Source organism: Megachile rotundata, chromosome 8 (genome assembly GCF_050947335.1).
Source record: "Megachile rotundata isolate GNS110a chromosome 8, iyMegRotu1, whole genome shotgun sequence".
Classification (NCBI taxonomy): Eukaryota; Metazoa; Arthropoda; class Insecta; order Hymenoptera; family Megachilidae; genus Megachile; species Megachile rotundata.
Window position 1 is genome coordinate 15,948,947 of NC_134990.1, and position 23,104 is coordinate 15,972,050.

General features: G+C 51.1%; 1 protein-coding gene across 1 annotated transcript; it reads right to left on the reverse strand.

The window, feature by feature from the left end:
* Window positions 1-770: 770 nt before the first annotated feature.
* On the reverse strand, window positions 771-22,669 carry LOC143265005 (uncharacterized). The gene is made up of 2 exons (XM_076534481.1): window positions 21,007-22,669; window positions 771-914 (listed from the first exon to the last, which is right to left on the reverse strand). Exons 1-2 carry the CDS (start codon window positions 21,145-21,147, stop codon window positions 771-773), a joined length of 285 nt encoding a protein of 94 aa, XP_076390596.1. The 5' UTR covers window positions 21,148-22,669.
* Window positions 22,670-23,104: the final 435 nt, after the last annotated feature.

Below are 23,104 nucleotides of genomic sequence, written 5' to 3' on the forward strand. Positions count from 1 at the left end.
GCGTGTACGTGTGTGTGTATGTGCGTGTACGCGAACGTGCAAGTCCGAAAGGTCGGAAGCGTGAAAAAAGGGACTCGCGCGTTCACCGTGCGACGATGATAGGTCGTGTAGTTTCTTCGAATCGGGACGACAGTCGTTCCTCTTCTCGCGGGATTTCGGATTTCGGTCACTCGTTCCGCGCAGCGTGTCTCTTCGTGGCTGCTTTCTTCTCGACGACTCGTTTCCTCGTTCAACGCCGCGTATTTTTTCGCGTCCGATCACGACTCCTCCTCGAAATGCGACTCTAGGGTTTTTTTTAATTCTTTAAAAGGAATTCTATTCGATTATCGATTAACCGCTCGCCGTTACCGATATATCGTCGATGGTAGTTGTGGTTGCTTCTTATTATCGTTTAGGTTTATTAATATTGCACTTAGGTACACTCGTTTTTTGAACACACTGAAATATATATGTATGCGGCGCGAGGTTTTTCTCTAACGAGCTGCTGATGCTGCTGCTGCTTCTTCTCCCTCTTCTTCTTCTTCTTCCTCTTCTGCTTTCTCTTCTTTCTATTCTTCCTTCTCTTCTCCCTTGTCCTTTCCTTCGTCTTTTCTCCAACCGATATTCTCTCGATTCTTTCAACGTTCGCTTCTATCTTTATTCCAGATCTTCTTCCGCTTCTGCTTCTTCGACTTCTGTTCTACTCCTTTCTCGTTAGTTCGTTTTCTCCTTCTCGTTTTTCCTTGCTCTCTCTTCTTCGCTATCGAATCACTTCCGTCGCAACCCCGCTTCTACGCGTCTCGCTTTCGCTCTTCTTTTGCTCTTGTGTTCTTCCGCTTCTTCTGCTTTGCTCGTCTTATTCTGCTTCTTCCGCTTTGTCCAGTCTTCCTCTCCTGCGCGGGAATCTCTTGCTGCAACGCGTCTCCCGCTTGAAGCTGCAATTCAGAAAGAAAACGCTATTTTTACATCTTCCTCTTTTCTCACTAACGAACGATTCGCACAAGTTTGTCACTCGATCTATCGTCAACGACGCGTCTCGATGCATGCAACTACGAATTATCTAAACTTTCTAAGGCTTTACGGGATTCCACGGTTTCGTTCGACCTGTCACCAAGCACGATCACGTCTATCAATCGTATCGTTCGAAGACACGTTCTTTTTCACACACCGCTTCTTTCGGAACTAGAGGTTGAAAACGAAACGTCGGAACGCGTAACCATTGGATCAGGAGAAGATTGGGGAAAGGTTTTCGGTTAAACCGATGTAATGATACGGCGAATATCACTGTTGCCTCTCGCACTGTTTAATCACGATTTGATAACCCGCGAAAACACGCGAGTCCCCGAACGTTTTGCCGTCGCGTCGCACTCGGCTGTCGGTCACTGAAATCCGCTCGTGAGAATCTTCCGCAACTTGCGGCTAAACAACAAACTGATGGATTTTGCAAAGAGAAGGGATCGCGTAGAAGGAAATAGTAGAATAGATGCGGTCTTTAGTCTCGACAGTTCGCGAAGACGAGCGCGCGTTTTCATCTGGACAACGTTGCTCCGTTATGACGATTTTCAAGAACCACTGTTTCCGATTAAAATCGCGAGGTTCCCGCGTCGAGACACGTCTCTTAAATTCGACGACTACTTCGTGCGAGGAAGAATCGTCGAACGAATCGTCGCACCGTCGAAAGGAAGATCGTGCTCCTCGTCACCTTGCGAAACAACAGCCGCATCGTATTCGGCATCGATAATTTCGTTGAACACTCGCGATCATTCGCGAATCGATGTTCCGATCGGTCAAATTTTCGACGAGTCGTTGAACGAGCGGCAAAAGAGATCCACGGGTGTACTTGTTTTTTTGAGGTGGCGCGTTAGAAAAGCGGTCCGTATCCGCGGCCCGTAACCGGGATCGAGAAAGGATCGAGTCGTTGACGATCGCGACGAAACACTGTAGACGACGATAACGTGTACCGGGCATGTCAGAGAACTCGGATGGAGGGGGTGGATCAGCGGTGGTTGGCCGAAAGAGGGGAAAAGTGACCAAAATCAGGAAGGAAAAAAGAAACGATCGCTCGGACTTTCGAACACGCTTCCGTCCGTGTGTATCGGGTACCGAACGATGATCACTTTATTCAAAGTCCCGTGGCGGGTCGAGTGCACTGAGAGAACACGCGGTGGCGATAAAAGCACGAACATCGTCGAGGGAAAAATCCTTGATCCCTTACGTTCCGGAGCGGATCGAAGATAGCTGTTCGAAGAAGGCGACGATCGCGTAAACGCACTTGGCCGACAGTCTCTTCTCGAAGCAGAGAGTTGCGTCTGTCAGGCAAAAGGACGACGAACGACGACGACGAAGACGACGACGCGTTGTTCCAGTATTCCGTTGCGATCGCGAAGACGAAGGAGCAGCACGACGAAGGCGACGACGATTCACGAGGACGACGACAAATATACAACAACGGCGCGTGTACGATCGAGGAAAAAGCTCTTTCCTCTTCCGCGTTCTCGAGTCCTTGACGGAGGAGGAACCGAAACTGACTCGGGTCTGCGGCTCGCGAGAAACGCTAAGTCCTTCTCCGTCGGGGGCCGGTGGTGGCGCGCTTCTCAGACCGCGTGCGTCTGACTAAAAGCCACCCCCTCGTGCCTTAAAGAACGCGTGTTCGGGTAGGGGCGTTGTCTTAGGTGGTGCGCGGTCGCGAAATTTCTGGCTGCCTTCGTCTCCCTTTGCCGGCTCCCTTTTCCGCCTAAGAGGCTCGCGAGCCAGGGTCCTTAGGACCTGGGCCCCGGCCCAGGTCACCCTCGACCGACGTCCGACGCTTGACCGGTCCTCCCACGACCAAAATCTACCTCGGAGAGGACGAAAAACTGAACCTGCCCTAGGACAGCAGTTTTCAAGCTACCCCTCTTTTCCTTTGACCCCACCAGACCTACGACGAGGCGCGAGGCGCGCGCTCTGTCTTCTCCCCCTTTTCCTCGACGCTCGTTCACCCCGCTCGCCCCCTGCCTTCGGACCAAGCTCCTCGTCGTGGGTGGGGGACGGTACGCTGCCGACTCCGTCGACGTCTCCGACGGGGGTAGCCTTCCTAAAGGGGTGAGAAAGAGGACCGCTGGTGGGGTAGCGGTCTTCTCTCTTTCTCCCTTTTCCTCTTTTTCACCTTCCCTTCTCCGAGAGTCTCTCTTTCTCCCGATTTGTTCCGAGACGACCCTCTTTCTCCCTCCGTAGCCTATCGCTCGAGGAAACCCAGCGGAAAGGCAGGGTGCAACAACTCCGATCGTCTTTGTCTGCGTACCTGGATAGCCGATGCCGATACCACCCTCCGCCTCGCGCGCCTTAAAGACTCTCCTTCGTACGCGAATATAAACACCGAAGCGCGCCTACTTTTCTTCTCGTCTCGCCGAGATCGTCCTTGAAATTTTACTCTCGTTAACGATCCCTATTCTTACGTCTTTCTTATTCTTCCGTCGTCGCCGTTACCGGCAACGATTTCGCGTTTCTTAAACGTCCCGACACGCGGACGTGCGAACGTCACGAACCGACGAATTCGACTGACCGAAAAATTGTTGTCGGCTCTTGTAAGGGGGTGTAGCGGCGCAGTCTGAGGTACGAATAAAAAGAAGGGGACCGTCGTATAAAAATGGCCTCCTCCCTTATGCCACGTATGGCCACACACGCGTGACTAACCAAAACGAGGGGGAGTGGGACGCGCTTTCTTTTTCCCTTCGGTGTTGTTTCTTTTTTTATCCCTTCCTACAGAGAGAGAGAGAGAGTAGGTCGGTTCGAAAACTTTTCCCTCGTCTTTCTCTTCGTCTCGATTCGAATCTCGATCTTCCGAACGGGACGAGATCTCGGTCGAAAGATAGATCGTCGACCTCGAGAAGGACGTCGACTTTTCGACGGAGGCGTCGATGTTCATTTTATAGCCGAGGGTGGTCGATGGTCATCTCCTACTCGTCTTACGCACCCTTCTCGTCAAATAGACGAGGACACCCTTCTCTCTTCTTCTCGCCCCTTCTCCGCGACCATCTAACGTGTCTACTACCCCACCACGATACGAGCTTTCCATCCCTTCCTGCACCCGCAAAGTCTTTCCCCTCTACCGCTTCTTCTACCATCCCTCTTCTTCTGCTCTCCGGGAATCCTTCCTTTCCTCAACCCGCTTTTCCCTTCCTTCGTTCGACCGCTTTCGTTTCCCCACCACGTTACCGTAGACCCCCCACGCGCCACATTTTTACGCTGGTCTCGTCCTTTTTTCCACGTGTACGCCACGTGGAAGTGTGAGTCCGAAGGGCGGAGAAGCGCACCCTCTTTTTTTCCGCTACAACCCCCACCTTCGCCTCGCGTACGCGGCATTCACCCTCCGCGACAACCTGCCACGAGGCGCTCTCCACGCTTCGGGTGAACGAATTCTCGCGAAGAAGCTAATCCGAGCGTGCTCGCCGATTCTTTGTCCCTTTGTCCTAGTCTTCGAGCAAACTCCGATCGTTCTCCGAGAGGATGTACCTAGCACAATTACGAGAAGCACGCCTACTTCGATCTATCTACCGGCGAATCTGACAGATGTCCGTAACCGCACGAGCATTTTTCGATCACGCATCTGCATAAACACGCGAAACGGCGCGGGGGAGTGTACGAAGAGAAGGGCTACTGTACCACGATCACGATCGAACTTCCGGCCCTGACAGCCCGTTGCCGAGCTACAAATTTTACGCCGCGAGCCGATTCCACGACGAATTAGATCGATCGAGGACGCGGCTCGAGGCTGTTTTTCGAGTATCTCGCGAGTTTAACAACGGGAAAAATACGCACGAATTTATGGGTTACAGCGATAAGTGCGCAGGGGTGAAGAGGGGGACGCATTGGGCAATCGAGGCTCGTTTTAAATTACAAATGAACCGGCGGCAGGGTAAAAACAGGTGAGAGCCGAGGCTCTTTCACGAAGGGTGGGTGGATCGCGGAGCTGCATGCGCACATATGCAACGGTTACCGTACACGCGGGCCGGCGAGCGACCAATTGCATCTACGTACGTGCACGCGTTCATGTAACATTTTAGATCCCGATTCCGATTTCGATCCCGATCCCGCTCGGCAGCTGGAACATCCACGGCGCGACTCGACGTAGGAGGAGGATACTCGAGTCGGTGCGTACGATCGTCGTACACGTGCACTCTTGCCGGCCAGTTGTGCCGTTGTACAGCCACGATTCTTCCTTCCCTATTTCTGTCTGCCCCTCCCGCTTCTCGCGCTCTCTACCTTTTTCTGTTCGGCTGCGAATCGACTCGATCGACTCCGCTGATAGAACGGCTTCGCGTAGGAAGACATTTGTCTTCTGACCCTGATCTCGCTTTCTTTCTTTCGATTGTCCGACTTCTCGGCCAAAACGGACCCTCCACTCGCTCAACCGTCTTCCACCTCGATCGCCAACCGCGTTTTCTCGATACTCTTTGAGCATCGCAACAAACCTTGTCAGATCGTACCTTCGCTTCCTGCTGGGTGCATAAGGTTTCAACAAGAGGACTTCTTTGAAATTTCTCGACCGTCTACCGATTCGAATCGCGAGAGTCGGAGAGTAGGAATCTTTGTTCGTTCGCGCGGACTCTGGCTGATTCATCCCCTCGAGAGAAAATCACCCCGTGGAGAGGTGACGCCTGGTGGCGAGGCGGAGAACAAGGGTCGAACGAGTACGGAAAAGGGTGACTCGTTCTTTGGTTTCTGTCCGTGCTAAACGCGACGTCGAGTATCGATCGCGTACCGAGAAGCGCGCGATCCTCGTTCGACGAACCTACGAAATCGACAAACTTTTTTCGATGTTTAACAACGGGTACACTTCTGTACCTGCGATTCGACGAGAAACGTTTTTGCGAGAGCACGCCACGCACAGAAAACGACGAAAGGCAGCGTCGAAAGCCGCTACGCGTCGATTACGATCGGAACAACGAATCAGAGGAACGAACGTCACGCAAACTATCGAAACTGCAATCCGGATTAAGAATTCTAACGGTAGGAGTGCACGCCAGTAGGATGAAATGAGCGACGCGTCCGGCGCATTACGCAATGAAAGAAACAAATGAAGCTTAATAGAAAAACTGCCCGCGCTAGAAAAACCATTCCATCGTACGTTTAGTACAGCTGCGACAGAAAGTTCCTACCCTTCGTCGAAAACTCGATCATTTCCGCAGCCCTTTGTTCTCTTTTTTTAAAATCAACCACCGCCTTTTCGAGAAGACAACTTTGACACACAGAGAAGAAGCGAAACACGATATCGCCTCGAAACGATTCGATATAAACGGAGCGCTCGAAAGTCATCGCAGAAAGCGACGAGACACCACTAATTTGTCAGCGCTGTTTACACGGTCCCGTTATTGACAACGATCAACAAAATCCGCGCGAACGATGTACCGAGCATCGATTCGACAAACACACCGGCGGCGCGGTGTCCCGTTTGAACCCTAGCCGGACCGTGGATGCGAATTTGATCGAGAATCTAGTCGATAACGGATATGGGATTCGATCGATCGACCGTATGATTTTTTCACGAGTCGTAAAAAAGCTTCGAACCGACAAACGCTCGTCAATCGAATCCGAGGGAAAATCGGGTGTAGTGGAACGTATCCCCCGTTGGAGATCAAAGTGGCTCGCGGACACGACGCGACGCGAGGCGACGAGGCCGTGGAACGCGTCGCTCGCGTTTTTCCCGACTGTACCACCACCGTCGTCGTCTGTGGCTATGTCAATAGAAGCCAATCTAAGTACATATGCACACACAGATGTAATGCAGCTCGCAGTGCACGCTCCGTAGACCGTGATGCAATCGAGCCTCGTGCCTCGTGCCTCGTGCAGTTTCGACATTCTCTTTGCCCCGCGTTCACGGCACAAAGTGCGGCAACGAGTGCCGTCGCAGAAAATTGATGCGCTTCGATTCAGAGGCAGATGCACGCACCGTGTCCGCGGCGTCCATTCGTCGCTCCTACGATTTCCTTTTCTGATCGATCGATCTTCGACTATCCGATAAATGGAGAAACGAAAAAGATCGCGATCGCATGTGTTTTTTCCATGTAACACGTCGCGCGTACGCTGTCAGATAAGATAAGGAAGAAGGCGCGTATCCAGGATCAAGGTAACCGAGATAGCGCGCATCGTTACTAGTCCGCGTATCGAATCGGCCGAGGAGCATGAAAAGTCGAGCAAAGAAACGACGATGACGATGGAGAATACGGGAAGCGATTCGTTTCGGTCGAATCGAACGAGTCGCGATTTCCGCGACGGTGGAATAAAAGAGGGTGCAAAGGGGGAGTGAAGGCCGTTAATCGCAGCGAACGCGAACGGTCTGGACGAAAATCGGCGGGTGGAGGAGCGAGAGAGGGCGGCGGAGGAAAGTTGAACGGTTTTTCGGGGGTCGAAACGCGGCCCGGTCGCCGCGGGAACGGGGGGTAGGGAATTTTCCGTGGAAATCATCGACGTGTCCCGGGTCATCGACGAGCTCGAACCCGGAACACGAAACAGACACGCGTGCAAACGCATGTGCACGTACTAACGGCAGCAGGAAGGTGGTAGGCCGGTATCTCGTATAGTGTAGAGCAAGAGCAGCGGGGTGGTGGTTCCCGCATAGAACGCCGTGCGACGGCCTCCCATTGGCCTCCCATTGGCCGGTCCGGGGGTGGCTCGCTGCAGTCATCGATTCAGGCAGTCATTGGCTGACTCGGCCCCGGCCGCCATTTTGAATGACTCCGGGATCAATACGCGGGGTGTGGAAAAAAAATGCATGCAGGCCCGCCACCCTCTCTCACCCTTCCTCTCTCGCACACCCTGGTTCATGCTACCACCGACACCGAGTTGCATCGCCTTCTCTTTCCAGCGAGGGGCACCCTAACGCCTTTCCGCTCCTGTCCGCCACCCCCTGCTGGCATTCCCGGCGCAACAACACCGACCGACCATCCACGAACCCAGCCAAATGGGACGATAGACTCGCACGGGCTCCTACGCGCCCCGTAAACCTTGCAGCCCCGTATTCGTTTCCGCGCCTGTGTGCGTCCAACGAGTGCTGCACCCCCCGTCCTCCCACTCGTTTCAAAATCATCGAAAAAATGCTCGGCTAAAGCGCGCTGTTGCCGATCCCTTGCAACGCAACCCACACCCCTTCTCGTCCCCGCAGTCATTTCTCGTTCACCAACGAACGAAACTGTTCGCGTGTTGCTCGTTGCTACGTTGCATGCGCCGGTTGGTTTTCGAGCCGGGGCTTCGTTGCGAGTCGCGAAATAGGAAATTTCAAATCGAACTGCCCCACACCCCCTTCGGCTCCCTCCGTCGAGCTTTCCGCGCGTACCTCACCCCTGATCATCGATACGGTTCCCGGGTCCGCTAGCTCCGCGTCATTGTTCCATGAAAAATAAAATGATTTTCACCGGCCGCTCGACCGGACCGTCCATTGGCCAATTTCCCTCCACCCCTCGGCGCCGCTGATTTTTTTTCTCTTTTTTTTTTATTTTTATTCCCTGCCGCTCGACGATAAATTTTACCCGGACGATCCCGATTTTAACGATTTCCGCCGCCATTTTGCCGATAAGAATACAACTTTTGCAGGCAACGCCGATCGGTCAACGACTCTCGCGTCCAAGTTTCAGGCGGTAACAAAGGCCTACGGGGGTTCGTTGCGTTTGCTTTACGAGCACCGACGCCGAACTCTATTTGCTCGTAGAAATTGTACCACGATCGTCTCGCGCGTAACTAGAGTCGACGCCGAGGCAAGTGGTCATCGGTGCCGTTGCACGCTACTTAATAATCTGCGAATTATAATGATAATACGCGTAATGGCAATACTACGGTTAACAGTAGTGATTACGGTGTAGTTGCTATGATTACGGACGCTCTCGCGTTTAACCGATTTAGTATAATAAGTGCCGGAGCCGTGGCAAGCGGTGCTGTACGCACGAAAGTATACAATTACGAGAGGCAACTTTCGTGGCGGTCGTTGCTGGGTGTGCCGCTCCGTAAAGGGCTATTATTATTACGACTCGGTAAGGCTTTATACATATAGGGAAGAAAAGCCGCGTTTCGACGATTTATCTTTTCGATTCACGGTTCTCTCGGAGAGATAATAGAAAGAGGATCGTTGACGATCGGAGACCGCGAGTTGTTCGAACGAAGCGTGCAACATGCCATGCAAACTCGTGCTACTCGTATTTCTAATATTCGCTTGAGTCGTCGGGTACTTACGTTTGGAACCGAACTAATTGAAACAAGGACATAAGGCTTCTCTTGGTAGCAACGACTTTTAGATCACATTTTTAGTTATTAAGAATTTTATCGCTTTTCTTCATTTTTCGCTTTTAAAATTTACGTTTAAAATCTAAAGTTTCTCAAAACTTGTTAAAAATATACTTTAGTCATATCTTTACAATTTACTTTGTTTAGGCGTCTAAAGTGTTTTTTTGTTATTTTATTATTTTTTTTTATTATTCTTTTTCCCCCCTGTGTTTCTTGCTTGTTCCTTCGACAGTGTAGGTATACTCTTCTTTTCTCTTAAGGCAATGCTTTTTTGTTTAATTTCGTTTCTTCTCTTTTTTTTTGCTTTTTTGTATTTTTTTTTCTTGGTTTCCTATATCTCTTTTTCGCTTCTTCTTCTTCTTCTTCTTTCGTTTCTTCGTCGTCTTCTTCTTCTGCTTCTTATTTGTCGTAATTTCGAAATGAGGAACGCTCGAACGAAAGTTTTGTCTAAATAATCAAGTCCGGTTTCGGCAGAAACTTAAGAGGAGTTGTTCAGACTTTGTGTGTTTCACAGACAGAAATCGGTGCGTGTTTCGGAAACGGTGAAATTAATTTTTCAATGAAATAACTATGACAACACATAACAACACAGTGCGACGCGTCTGAAACAGAAAGAGAACGAGGGGGCTCGTCGAGGCGTCAAGTTTTCGAGATCTATCTTTGCTCGTCGAATCGCGCCGCGTTATCGAAATCGAAGGACCGAGTATCTTATCCGCGAATAAGTAAGTTCGCTCGAAATAGAAAAAAGAAATATCGAAAAAGGAAAGAAAGATAGAGAAAAAAAATGGAAATCTGTAAGCATCGATAGACGAAGAGAAAGATCGTGGCGTCCGGCGTGTACGGCGTTGTCCGGCGTCGAAAGTCTCTCACCCCATTCCGGGGGTGGTAAGGTTGCGTCGGGCATAAAGGGTTCGAATTTCCCGCGGGACGAAAGGAAAAAGCCTGCTGGTAAGAAGGGGTCCACGTGACCCGAGGAACGAATGAGCGTCTTTGCTACCCCCGCCGCAGCCACCCCCTTGCCGTCCCCTCCAGATGGTCGTTCCCCTTCTAGGGAGGCGCGCGGCGTCGCTCCTTGCGCGTCGTGGTAAGACGCGTCGGGAGGCTGTCTCTGTCTTTCTCGCTCGGTCTATTCGCTCCTCGCTGCCTAGCCTCTTTCTCTTGCTCGCTCCTCGTGCTTTCCCGGACTTTTCTCCCTCACGTGCTCCTCGCGACTCGCCAGTGTCTGTTGGCACGTCGCGGGACGGTGATCTTGGTAGAAAACGGTCTCCTTCTTCCTCGTAGCTCGCTCGCTCCTCCTTGAACTTTCCCTCCCCTTCCTCTCTCTTTCCCTCTCTCCTTTTCTCTTGGTCCGGTGGGTCTTTCACCTCGTCCCGCGGCATCGTCCCCTTCGCGAACACGCCGATCGCACCATCGGACGTCCCACGATCAACCGAGCCGCGCTCCTCGGTCCTTCTTTTCCGCGAAACTGTTCCGCGACGCGATCAAACGCTTCCAAACGTTTCGAAACGCGACCGGACGCGACGTGCCCCCGCGATTATTCTCCCGTCCGAAGAGTTTCCCGACTCGCCGATCTCCCGGCCGATCCAGGAACACCTCGCGCGCACCGGACACGATTTCTTAGCCGATCGCGATACGAAACACGGATATTTTAGGAAAATTTCGGTAACCTTTGATAGAGGCATTGCGAGCATCCCCGTGTCTGAGTAGCAACTGCGCCGTGGCCCCGTGCCGGGCACCCCCACCTCACCTCCTCACCGCCTCTATCGCACCACCGAGCCAGCAACCCTCTCTCGGACGCGCGCCCCTCGACCTCCCCAACTCCACCGTGGCCCTCGTAGCCTCTCCGTCGAATCGTCGCAGCCCTCTCTGCCGGACCTTGTCCCGTTCTCGTCCATCCACCCCCTCGGACACCCTCGCTAACCAGCGCTTCGATGCCCCATGCGCTGAAGCGCCTCTCTCTGCGCTTTCCTGCGTTTGCGTTTTGCGCTGCGCAAACCCCGCCAGGTGGATAACGACGTACTCGGCGCCTACGCCGATCATCTCGTCCTCCGTTCTGCCGATCCTCTCGCTCGCTCGAACGAGAACGAGAGAGATCTCCTTCACCGCGTTTCTCCGTGTATCTCGTCGTTTCGGAGCGTCGTCTTCGCATCGAGGGATCTTCTCCCCTTTACGGTGGCCGTCGAAAAGAAAACGGGGCCGATATCGAGCTCCCCCGCTTTCTTCCTCGACGGCCAAGTCCGCGGGTAGCTACCGTTCGCTCTCTTTCGAACGTTATCCTCGCGCCACTGGGTGCATTCGTTTTATCGATTGTTTCGATTGCTACACGCCGGTGATTCGACGATACGAGCATTCCCGTTTCAAATTATTGCCCCGAGTTTCGAGGAGGGGATTGTTCCTTTATTCGGAGGACATTTTACTCCGATACTCTTGTTTCGAACAGCTACCGAAGACACAGCGGAGATCGATCGTTCGATCAACTTTACAAAATTTTTTTAATCACGAAGAAAGTAACGGGCTCGCGAATTTCGGGAAAATTTAACGAGTATCGAGTTCGTAACTGTTCGCGATGCTTCCTTTTCACGATAGAGCGGTTCGCAAACCATGAGGGGTGGCTTCTCTATCACACCCAATAACGATTCGGAGGTGTTATCGCGGCTTTACATCCCTTTGGCCCAGGCGTGACAGTAAGGTTAGCACGCCGTTGTTGCGTGCACGCCAGAATGGACTTTGCGTTCACCGTGTATTTCGGAATACCAACGTTGACCACAACTCGTCTCGTCCTCGCTTTATGAGACGTGGATCAACCTCCAGAGACGAAACGTTGCCACGACGTTGTTTCTTCTTATTCGACTAAACGCTTTACAAACTTTCTATCTTGACGATCGTAGAACGTCGACGAAATTGAACGATCGAGAAAAAGTTTCGTAAAGAAAAAAAAAGTTGGCGGTTCGTAAAACTCGATCGGTTCGCGAACGGTGGTAAAGAGCAATTCGAGGGGCGTTAGCGCGACGCTACGTGCCTATCCACCGTCCCGACTATAAGGTTAACATAACATCGTTGCGTACGCGACGTAACAGAGTACGTACACCGTCGTATTTCGAATCCTAGCGGTGACCGCAACTCGCTCCATCGCGTTTCCACGGGGGTTGATCGACCACCGCCAGAACGGCGTGCCTCGCCTCTGGAAATTCTCGAGCGGCATTCTCTAGCGCGAGCCTTTCATCGATAGACCAGATCTTATTACGATTGCTAGACTGTGTACGTCACGGACCGTGGATGAAATGCAGCTTCGATACATGCACCTGCCAATCGTTTCGCTAGCGCGTACATTTGTTCGAAAAATCGTGAGTTTGCGAATTCGTACCCTTTATTTTTTGCGCGTCGAGGAAACAAGGGTAAGTTCGAGGGGATAAGAAAGCTGGATGGAGGGGTAATCGGCGAAGAAAAGAGGGATTCCGGTGGCGGACCGACCCTCTCGCGTCGTCTTTCCAAGCGTCGATGGCGGTTCCTCGTAATTGTATCGATTGTCTTAGGACGACACTGTCCCGACCGTTGAGCGTCCCGAAAGGTTCCCTCCCCCTGGCACCCTCCAAAAGACCCTCGGTGCGTCGAGGCAGTGTCAGGGTTGACCCCTTTTGTTGTTTCGTTCGTCGAAAAATAAAAATTCTTAACCGGATGAAAGTTTGACCTGAATCTTTTTGTCAGAAAAGAGGGGTGGGGGGTGCCGTGAGACACAATGGTACGGTTTCATTTGCATACGCGGACAAGCGGCACCGTGACACGTGGTACATCCCATTCGGTCCCTTTCACCGTCACGTCGGCGTCGCGTCTTCTTCGACCGCGTCTCTACTCGTCCGAAGAAACAAAAAAGCATACGAAATTTCGACCGTTCGTAACGAACTTGTTCGATAGCGAAGGGAAGAAACTGGCCTGCAGCCTTTCGAAGTTCCCGACACGCGAGACGGGGATGAGACCGTTCGCTTCTCCCCTTCGGCGACCCTTCTAGGATAATCATAATAAGGAGAGGACCGGTTGACCAGCGGATAGAACCGCTGGGGGGACGATAAAACAATCGAGGTTTGATTTTTTGTCGGGACAGCTGCAACGGCAGACGAACCTCTGTCGATTCGACGTATTCGACCCTGCTGGACGTTACCGTTCGGTCGTACAGAGCGGTCGCTCTTCCGTCCCCGAGGATCCGAGCTCGGTCATGCGACCAACGCGTATCGCCTCGAACGAAATATCGACGAGATTCGAGGAACATCTAGGTGCTCTTCCGTGAACAATAGTTGGAACAATAGTTTCGTCGCGTTATTTAAAAGAGAGAAGTCGAGCGAATGATCGGGGACGTCCTTTTGGCCAGCCGCCTAATGATCGGCGAGAGGCGGAGGGAGACGCGGGTAACTCGATGGCTCGCCTGTCCCGGGTAATTAGTAAAAACAAAGGAGGAGCCGTGCCGCGGGTAGGAGGCAGGAAATGGCCGTCTGAGAGGAACATAAGAAAACCGGCGCGCGAGCTTCAGATAAAATCTAAATGAGAAAGTAATCCCTCGAAGTCGCGAGGGGCAGACGACGAAGAAAGAGACGAAAAGAGGAAACGAACGGGAAACGAGAACGAAGGAATGGAGAAAGAGAGACGTCGTTTCGGCCACGCGACTCCTTTTTCGCGGTAGGTCATGGCACCTGAATATCCTCGCGTGGTCTTCCCCGATGTAAACACCTAGCGTGCGACGTGACCTAGCTGCGCTATCGGTCTAAGCGGGAGCTTAACCTAACCCAAGCAACGCGTCGACACACGCTCGCACACAACGGCCAAAGTACGCGTGGGTGGCCCCTATCGATTCCAGTCCATGAAAATAACGGAATCTTTCGTGGCGAGCTTTCGCCAACTTGCACGCGCTCCACGTTGCTAACCAGCCGTTTTCTACCCCCTCGAACTGCGATGAACGGAGCTAATCAAATGAAAACAAAAATCAACCTCGGAGCGGAAGAAAGTTACGCGGCCAACTTTTACCTTTTTCGCCGCAATTTGCGGACGATTCAACCGTGAGCCACCCCCTCGGGCTACCCCCGATTCTTCCAACTTTCTCCTTCCGACTCAATGGACACTTTTCGAGATACCTTTTTATCCGACCTTCCCACTGAGCAATGACAATTCGCTGTATTATCCGAATCGATTATTCGGTAGCGAAATTGTCATTGGCCAAGGCCGAGCGCGGCTCGAGTTTCCTGGTGTTTCGCGAGTACTCGAAAGGATTGTTGGAATATACAAAAGTCCCACGTTATTTCTTTCATAGTTTATTTAAAGGCAAGGAATATCTTGCCTAATTCGACTGCGTTGTCGAAGACGGACTTCCAATGTAAGCGTGCTAAAATATACTAAAGTATCGATGAAGCATAGAACCACTCGAGCATTAGGTCCGAGGACTAGTCTGAATAGCATCTCGTGAAAGAGTATATAAAGAGATCACTACTTCAAATTTAAAATCTAACAAATGTGTTTTATTAAAATAGCACCTTGCTTCCATATCCCAAAAGAGTATGTCGAAGTTGTCGTTTCTAAACACATCTTGGGTTGATTCTACCGTAACCGCTCGAAAAGCGATTCAATTAAACTTTCGCCTCCGCGGCGAATTCGCTCCTCGAAGCCGCGTATCGAGCTATCGGGCACGCGGACACGAACAAACGAGCAAATAATCCGCAAAGCACCGCGGGTAGGCCAGATGTCCGTTCTCCGAGGTAAGGTATACGCGTAGCATGTGGATAATCGGAAGAGCAGTGCCGACCACGCGGCATATGCCGCTAACGGAGGTAGCGGCAGCTGCACTCTTCGCCGTCGAGACATCGCGATTGCGAATCCCGCTAAACCCGGCCCCGGAAGCGGTCGACCTATCGTCCGAAACCGACGTTTCTCGCGACTGTGATTTTTTGAAGCTTTCGCGGTTGCCTTTCGTATCGAGGTCTTTTCTAACCCTTTGACTTTGTGCTCGGAACTCTAACAGAACAATCTTAACGCTCCTTGACTAAGAACGAATTAGAAAATAAAGGAGCTTCTCTCCGATCGAATCGTCGATACAGTGGGGTTTATTGTAAATAAATTTTTCGGTGGAGGTAGCGCGAAGTAAGAAGAATCGGCACGCTGATTGCGCCGCGATTGCTGATTCAGTTTTTCCCGGGTGAGCGGAGTTGGCAATTGCAGCGACGATATTTCGGACGAGTTCGCGGCGCGTTAACTTTGTTTATCTATAAAGTGGCGTTGCTGATTAAGTCGCGGAAAAGTCGGGCCGGTAAACAGAAGGAAGGGACGTCGCGGTGAAATCCAGGGCAATATTTCAAAAGGCCGCGCGCGGACGGGCACGATGTAAAACGGCGAGCAAAACGCGCCTTGAACAAGTTGGCGTCGTCTTATCGCCGCGACGAGAGCCGCGGCACTTATAATGAAATTTCCGGGGGGAAGTAAGTTTTAAAAGTGCAAAAGTGTCCAGGGACAAAGGAACCCGACCGAGGGAGGACGGTCGAGATTTAGGAGGATCATAAATCGAGGCGACGTCTTCGTGCCGCGAAAATCTCGCGAAGATTAGAGAGTCACTCTCACTCTTTCTCCCTTTCTCTCTCGAATTGGTCTAACTTTGACAGAAACGGAGAACGTGTTTCACCGAGGATAGTTTTTCTATTTGTTGCCAATTTTAAAAACCGATACGAAATATACGGGACGGTGCCAAACAAAACTTGGCGCTCGAGGCGAATTTTTTAGCTTCCCGCATTTTTCGTCTTTCGAATCGTCGCGGATATCGTTCGATCGGCAAGAAAAGCAGGGAATTTCGGTTTTTAATTGAAAGCAAAGTCTGTAGATTTTTAATTAAGAAAATTCAAGATCGACCCGTACCGGTCCATCCGTCTATCCATCCATCGGGTACTCCGGTTGCTGCTCGGAGTCTCCTCAAACAGTTTTATAATTGATTTCATTTTCATTTATTTTCGCGCGAACCTCTTCGTCTTTTCCTCTCTTTTTCTCCGACCCTGTCTCTCGTAACTTCGTCCCGCTTCGAGAAGCCGCTGCACCCTCGCCACCTCAGCCTCGCGCCGCAATCAATTTAATGTTTTAATTAAGAGAGTATCCGTGAAAAATTAGATTTTAATCGGATCGCGCCTCTTCTCCAAACCTCCTATCTGTTTACTTTCGACCGGTGTCTTTTAATAAATAATTTTAATTGCCTCGGATCGGAAGGGTGGATGTTTTCGAACACCGACGTTCTTTTTTCTTTCTCGAAATTCGCGGCCAGGTTACCACGATTCTACGTTTCGCAACGTTCGTTTGGCTACCGAGAACGTTCCTCTCGAGCCCTCCAAAAAATACCCGCCATTTCGAACGCTATTTTTAAGCGGTCCTAGCGTCGTTGCGCAACGCGTAATCGAGGATCAGAATCGCGACGATAAAACCTAGTCCACGTGTTTCTTTCGAATAAAGTTTGGCTCTTGGAAGCGACAGCGATCCAATGTCTGCTCGACGCTTGACAAGTTATTAGTTGCCATTCAGTCTTGTCATTTTTCCCGCCAAGATAAATAAATCAGTGTATTCGATGCACTACAAAGTCTTAAGTTTGAAAATAGCGAAACTCGGTACAGTCGATGGTTGTCTGTTCTAAAAAATTGTACGTTTCCTAAAAAACACGCATCCGTAAAGGAATTCGTGCAAGAGGGAAAAGATCGGAGAGGTGGGGAATTCCTGGTATCGCGGCGCAGAACAGCCAGCATAGACCGAAAAAGAAAAAGCTAGTCGCGAGAGAAGGTCCACCATTTTCCGAAGCTATTCTAGAGTGTTATGCAACTGCCGGCCAATGCATTTGGCCGGGCAGAGCTTTATGGCCGAAGCTCGCACGCGCAAAAATGTTTGTTTTAACTCGGTGCCGCCTTCCCCTTCCCACTCTCCTCTCACACACACTACCGCACGCACACGTTTACCCGCTAGCCTCGCGCGAAGCCTTGAATTATTCGGAATGTCAGAATATTTGTAAAATTAGATCTTCCGCTTTTCCGAACCGATATTGTCTCGAACCGAATTTTTCGCAGATTCGACTTGCAGGAATATTTCGCGAAAAAACCCCTTCTGTTTCTTGCGATTTCCATTCGCAAATCGGTATCCATCAACCGCGTCACGCTCGCTAATGGAAGAGTCTTAAAAAGTTGCTAGCCCGAGGGACGCGGAATTTCGAAACGTTTCGAGCGGCTGTATTCCCACTGGAACAGCCGAAAAGGAGTGTCGAGATCGGGGGTGGGGATTCACAGGGACCCATCCCACTCCGTATTTTTCACCCTCCATTTTTACGCCATCTTTTCCCGCCGACGATCCACCCTCTGTTCGTTTCTCTGTCCCCTTTTACGATCACGCTCTGTCCTCGTCGCTCGTTCTAGACGTTTTCTCTCCGCAGTCTCACGGAAAGACAAATTCTCTTCGATTGTTTTAATCGATAACGCTCGAGTGGATCAACCTGAACCTCCCTGGTTGTTCTTAATTTTTCCTTTAATTTGATCCGACAATTTTTCACCTTACTCTTTTTTAACATTCTTTGACTACTATGCTCTTTCTGTACAAACGTGAAGCTCTCGTTGTTCTTAATTTTCCTTTAATTTCATCGGACAATTTTTCACCCTACTCATTTTTAACATTCTTTGACTACTATGCTCTTTCAGTGAAGCTCTCGTTGTTCTTAATTTTACTTTAATTTCATCGGACAATTTTTCACTTTACTCTTTTTTAACATTCTTTGACTACTATGCTCTTTCTGTACAAACGTGAAGCTCTCGTTGTTCTTAATTTTCCTTTAATTTGATCAGACAATTTTTCACCCTACTCTTTTCTAACATTCTGTGACTACTAGGTTCTTTCAGTGAAGCTCTCGTTGTTCTTAATTTTGCTTTAATTTGATCGGACAATTTTTCACCCTACTCTTTTTTAACATTCTGTGACTACTAGGTTCTTTCACTGAAGCTCTCGTTGTTCTTAATTTTACCTTAATTTGATCGGACAATTTTTCACCCTACTCTTTTTTAACATTCTGTGACTCCTAGGTTCTTTAAGCGCAAAATATGCGTGTGTCTATATTTACTATTAGGAATTTGAAGTAAATTTTCGTTCAACTTCGGAGCGAAATAGCTTCGCTCGAGGGTGTAGTTCCTTGACAACGAACCTGTTATTCGGAACTTTTATAGGTGGTAATTCGGTGATAAGAAAACGAGGGAGAAGTTTTTGTCGCTTAAAAAGGAACAAGAAGATCCAATTTCCGGATAATGATTGGGCCGATTCAATCGGTCGTAACGATAATAGAATTCTTTGGGAACGTTTTTCCGTACTTTTGCGCAAATTGCTAAGCCATTGTTTTCGCGGATCGATACTTGCCAAGCGTCTTCTTTAACGAAGCGTAGAATAAATGAAACGCAACTTCCATCTTTCGATTTCCTTATAAAATTTTACGGGGAGTTCACAGTCAAAATATTTCAGTGCCGCAATTATTCTCGCGGTTTCGGATAGCATCCGCTCCGCGCGTACGAGAAGTAATTATTTTTCCGGTCCGTCATCCTTGCGACGTTACCCTCTTTCCACCCTTCTCGCACCCTCTCGAGATTTTTAACCTCTCGCGAACCCTTTAACGTCTCCGACTCTTCTCCTTTGTCTCTCTTTCTGATCTCTCGCGGCCGTGACAGAAGGAAAGGGCTGCGGAACCCTTGCCTCGCGGACGAGCACACTTTGAACGGGAGAAAAGAAATTAGCGAAATTAAACGAGCCGATGTAGCCGCGTTTTTAGAATCGAGGGGAATCGCCCTCGGCATTTCCACCGGAAAACAGCATTATTCGCGATTAATTATTTGCGCGACGCGAAACGATTGGCGCGAAGGGTAGAAAAAATTGTCCAAACTTCCGCGATTTCTTTCGACAAACAAGACACGAACAAATACGATAACTTTGATCGATCGACGTTAAAATTAGGACGCATCGAGGTTCGATGAATTCGAGCGGGAAAGCTATGACCCGGTTGCTCGAACGAGCAAAGTTTCAATGGACCACGTTGTTCCGTCGTACGAGAATGACCGACGATCGGGAAATATTTGCTCATGAAAATTCGAGCAACGAACGAAAAAACGGGCAGCGGGGACGAAGCGAAACAGAGATAGAAACGAACGTTAAATATTTTGGAACGTCTGGCTCGTGAAAAGCTGCAAGGCCCGATGAAAATGGAATTAATCTGTCGATGCGTACCGTGCACCCATTTAATATCCATCACGCGTTCATCACTGCAGAAGCAATCCGGCGGTTGTTCTCGCGCCACACTGTTTTTTCTTCCCTTCTCTCTCGCGCTCTTCCTTCGGCGGACGTTCGTGCCTCTCCATTGGGAATTTTCGGGGGTGTCCTATGGTGGCGGTGCGCTTCCAGCGATATTTTCACGCGAGACACGATGACACGAGGCTCGATAGAGCAATTTTTAGCGTAGCATCTTAATACGCCGCGCGCCCGTCGAAAACTGACCCCGCAGCTGGCCGCCTTAAAAAAGGGGGGTGGAACAGGGCCCAGAGGGAAGGGCGAGCCCTTCGGTGATGCCCCGTGTCCATAGGTGGGGGCTAACAAAGGGGAAAGAGCATCGAGTTATCCGGAATCATTTTATTATTCTTCTCTTTCTAATTTTTCTACTCGAACTACCCCTCCTTGAAGAAACCTTTTCTCCTCGCGTTCTCGAGCATTATCTCTCCTGTTCGTGGTAGCAAACGCGTTTCAAGGAGACACCGGGTCGGACTCGTTTAAAGGTTTCGGCTCCCTTTCGGATACATGGAGGGGTGCAGGATAGGGGAGAACGCGTGAATCGCAACATTGCTTCGTTTCCAGGTAGATTTTGAGGGGCATGCTTGCTACCTTGTCTCTTTTTCCCGTTTTTTACTCCGAGAGGAAGAATTTCGAGGGTAGGACAATGGTCGAACATTTCGATACAGGTTTCAAGATTAGCAACGATAAAGAGCGTGTTCGGAGTTTTCAGACGGCTCTTCGGTTCGTATTTTATTTAGTTTTTATTCGATAATGCGTAATACATATGGCCGCGTTGTTTATTCATACGCACGGTCGGCACACCGCTCTGTCCCCCATCCCCTTCGATACCCATCTCCAATACCCTTCCCCGATGATACACTTTATTTGTCTTTTATTATTTATTACCGGCGAAATTCTGCGCATTGTTTTCCAAAACACTGCGACTAATCACCACGTTACACCCTCCCTCTCTCCCACAGCCTGTTTTCCGTACACTACCCTCTCCTTCCGGCACCTATTCGATCGATCGTTCCACAAAAGCCTGGCATGGCTCGCTCACGGTCGATCCTCGATGCTCTTCTCGCGTTTCGAGCGAATTTTCACGACGATCATTAGCGTCGAATATCGTTTACTCTTTTCGAGTGCAGCGGGTGGGGGGGTAACGAAGCGTGCGTGCGACGAGATCAGCGAAGCAACGGAGAAAGCAGCATCGCTACGAAACGACACGGCGATTGGAAGGCCGAGAAAACGAGAACGTTTTCCGCGTTTAGGCTGCATCAGCAAATTTTCTCCAATCCGCGCGGTTTCGTTTTGTTAGTTTGCGGCTAAAGCGTACCGGTCAGAATTCTGCAAGCAAGGAATATTAATACTCGTTAGAGTTTAGAGAGAGACGCGTCCGAGAGATCCATCGAATCTTGCGATCGATCTCTCCGACCTTGGCAGCGTGAAGCTCGATATTAGTAAAACTCTACAAAACGTTACCTGATTTCGTATTTTCTCTTTCAGCGGGTTTTCGTGATCGTTTGTATCACACTCTTTGTCCTCGTCCTCGTCTTCGTCTTCGTCGTCCTCGTCCTCGTCACCATCCTCATCCACTCGATACGATTCGTGTTTCCAGTTCATCCGACACTGCTTCGCGCAACCGATTAATTTCACTCACTCGCGATCACCGAGAAACGAACAGACTCGACACCCTCGTGTTCTGAACGGATTCAACGAAACGATTCGCAAAGAATCGTTCCGACCTCGGCGGTAGACCGCGTCGATTCTTTCCACTTTCTCCCGTTTCTTTTCTCGAAGATCTCGCGGCTGACGATCTCCGCGCGCATCGGTTCGGCCACACGATTCCGTTGGACGTCACGACGACGACACCGTTAGCATCGAATCTCGCGTGGAACAGTTTTTCGTAAGTGCCGTGCCGTGTACCGTATCGGCGAAAACGTGTACCAGGGCTGTACGCTGTAGGCGGCTCGAGGGGGCACCGATAAAGCGCCTCTTCGTTCCTCTCGTTAGACAGTCGCGAATTTTTCCTTTCGGATCGTAGGTCGAACGGAGCTGCTCGAGTTGGGTGGCGTTACGATTTTCAGCGTGCACTGAAATCCGCGGCACCGCGTCCGCAAGTGGGAGGGACTGGTTCGCACGTGACTCAGTGCGTCGTATTCTTCTCTTCCTCCTTGGAAGTGCCCCCTCGGTTCCGTGACAGCCCTTTTTCCGTGAAAATCTCTGGCGCGTTCGCGAGACGCTTCTCTCTCGCTAGCGCGCGTCCGGGTCGCTGAACGTAACCTTTATCACTTCCTGCCGGTCGAACAACGAGCGCGAATCATTATTCCAATTCGACGATGACGAGCGTTTATCGCGGTACGGGGCTCGGATCACTGCAACTCGTCCCGATTTCTCACCTGTCTCGAAGTCCGGGAGAAAAAATATCGCAACCCTCTCGGATATCCCCGGCAGCGTGCGATCGCCAAGGAGTACGGGATACGCGTCGAAAGACGTCACCAAGTTTGCACGCGCGTGCACGGCGGTACCGCGCTACCACGAAAACCGATCTCCGTAGCGAAAGCGAACGCGTGTTCTTCCTCCCTCGGGATCCGTGGCTCGAGAGCGAGTCGCGAAACCGCGCGGTGCAGCGAGCAGACTCCCCGAGTCGCTTACCGGATTATCGGATTCTAGGAAAATCGAGCAGCCAGCGTATCTCTGTCCCGGTGTTCCCTCGACCGGCTGCCTCCTTTTCTTTCTTTCTTTCTTTCTTTCTTTCTTTCTCCCTTTCCTTCGCGTCTCCGTGTGCTGTGCTTGCTTCCTGCTGGATATACGCGGGTCGCGTCGTCTTAAACGGGTCGAGTTCGCGCGTGTCACGCGGCCACGATTTCGAGGCTGTCGGTGCCAGCGCGCGGGCCTCTTCTCCACTTCGATATTTCTGCGATTTATTGCGGCGCGACTTAGAAATGCATCTAATGCGGTGCACGCCGCATAGAATGCATGCATGCACCTTGGCGGCGGGGAGGGCGAGCCACGGAGAGCCGAGAAGTCGGGCCGAGGCGAGTCGAGTCGCGGCGCGCAACGCGTCTGCGCATGCGCCCTCGATCAGACCGTGTGTACTCTACTCGCGCGCGCGGCTAGGCGAACGCGAGCTCTAGCGAATATGAGCGAGCGGATCGGCCCGCCGCCGACGTCGTCGTCGTCGTCGCCGCCGCCGCCGCCACCACCGCCACCGCCGCCACCACGGTGTATCTTCGCTACGTCATTCATTGGCGTGGAGAGCGAAAATCGGAGCGAGAGATCGTCGGCCTGTCGCGGCGACCGCGATCGCCGATCGGTGACCCGATGACTCGCTCCGTCGCGGAACGGCTACGAATTCTAGCCTGTCCCTGTGTGTCGGTAATTCCTAATACGGAATCGGTCGGTGGGATCAACAAGCAAGCTCTGAAATATCTTTCCTCGGCCGCGCGAGAACTTCCTGCCTTGGGCGCAGTTACCGGTGGTAAATTCTCGCGGAACGCCGCGCGCCGCACACATTCGCACGCGAACGTTCTTCGCCACGCCGCTCCACGCCGCGCCGTTGCACGGCGATGCATCGAGC

Bases quoted from the DNA above. Each gene is read 5' to 3' on its own strand.
- LOC143265005 (XM_076534481.1), bottom strand. From the start codon at position 21,147: ATGAACTGGAAACACGAATCGTATCGAGTGGATGAGGATGGTGACGAG. The intron at 915-21,006 runs GTAACGTTTTGT...TCTGAATTGCAG, and splicing joins AAGAGAAAATACGAAATCAG to CTTCAAGCGGGAGACGCGTT.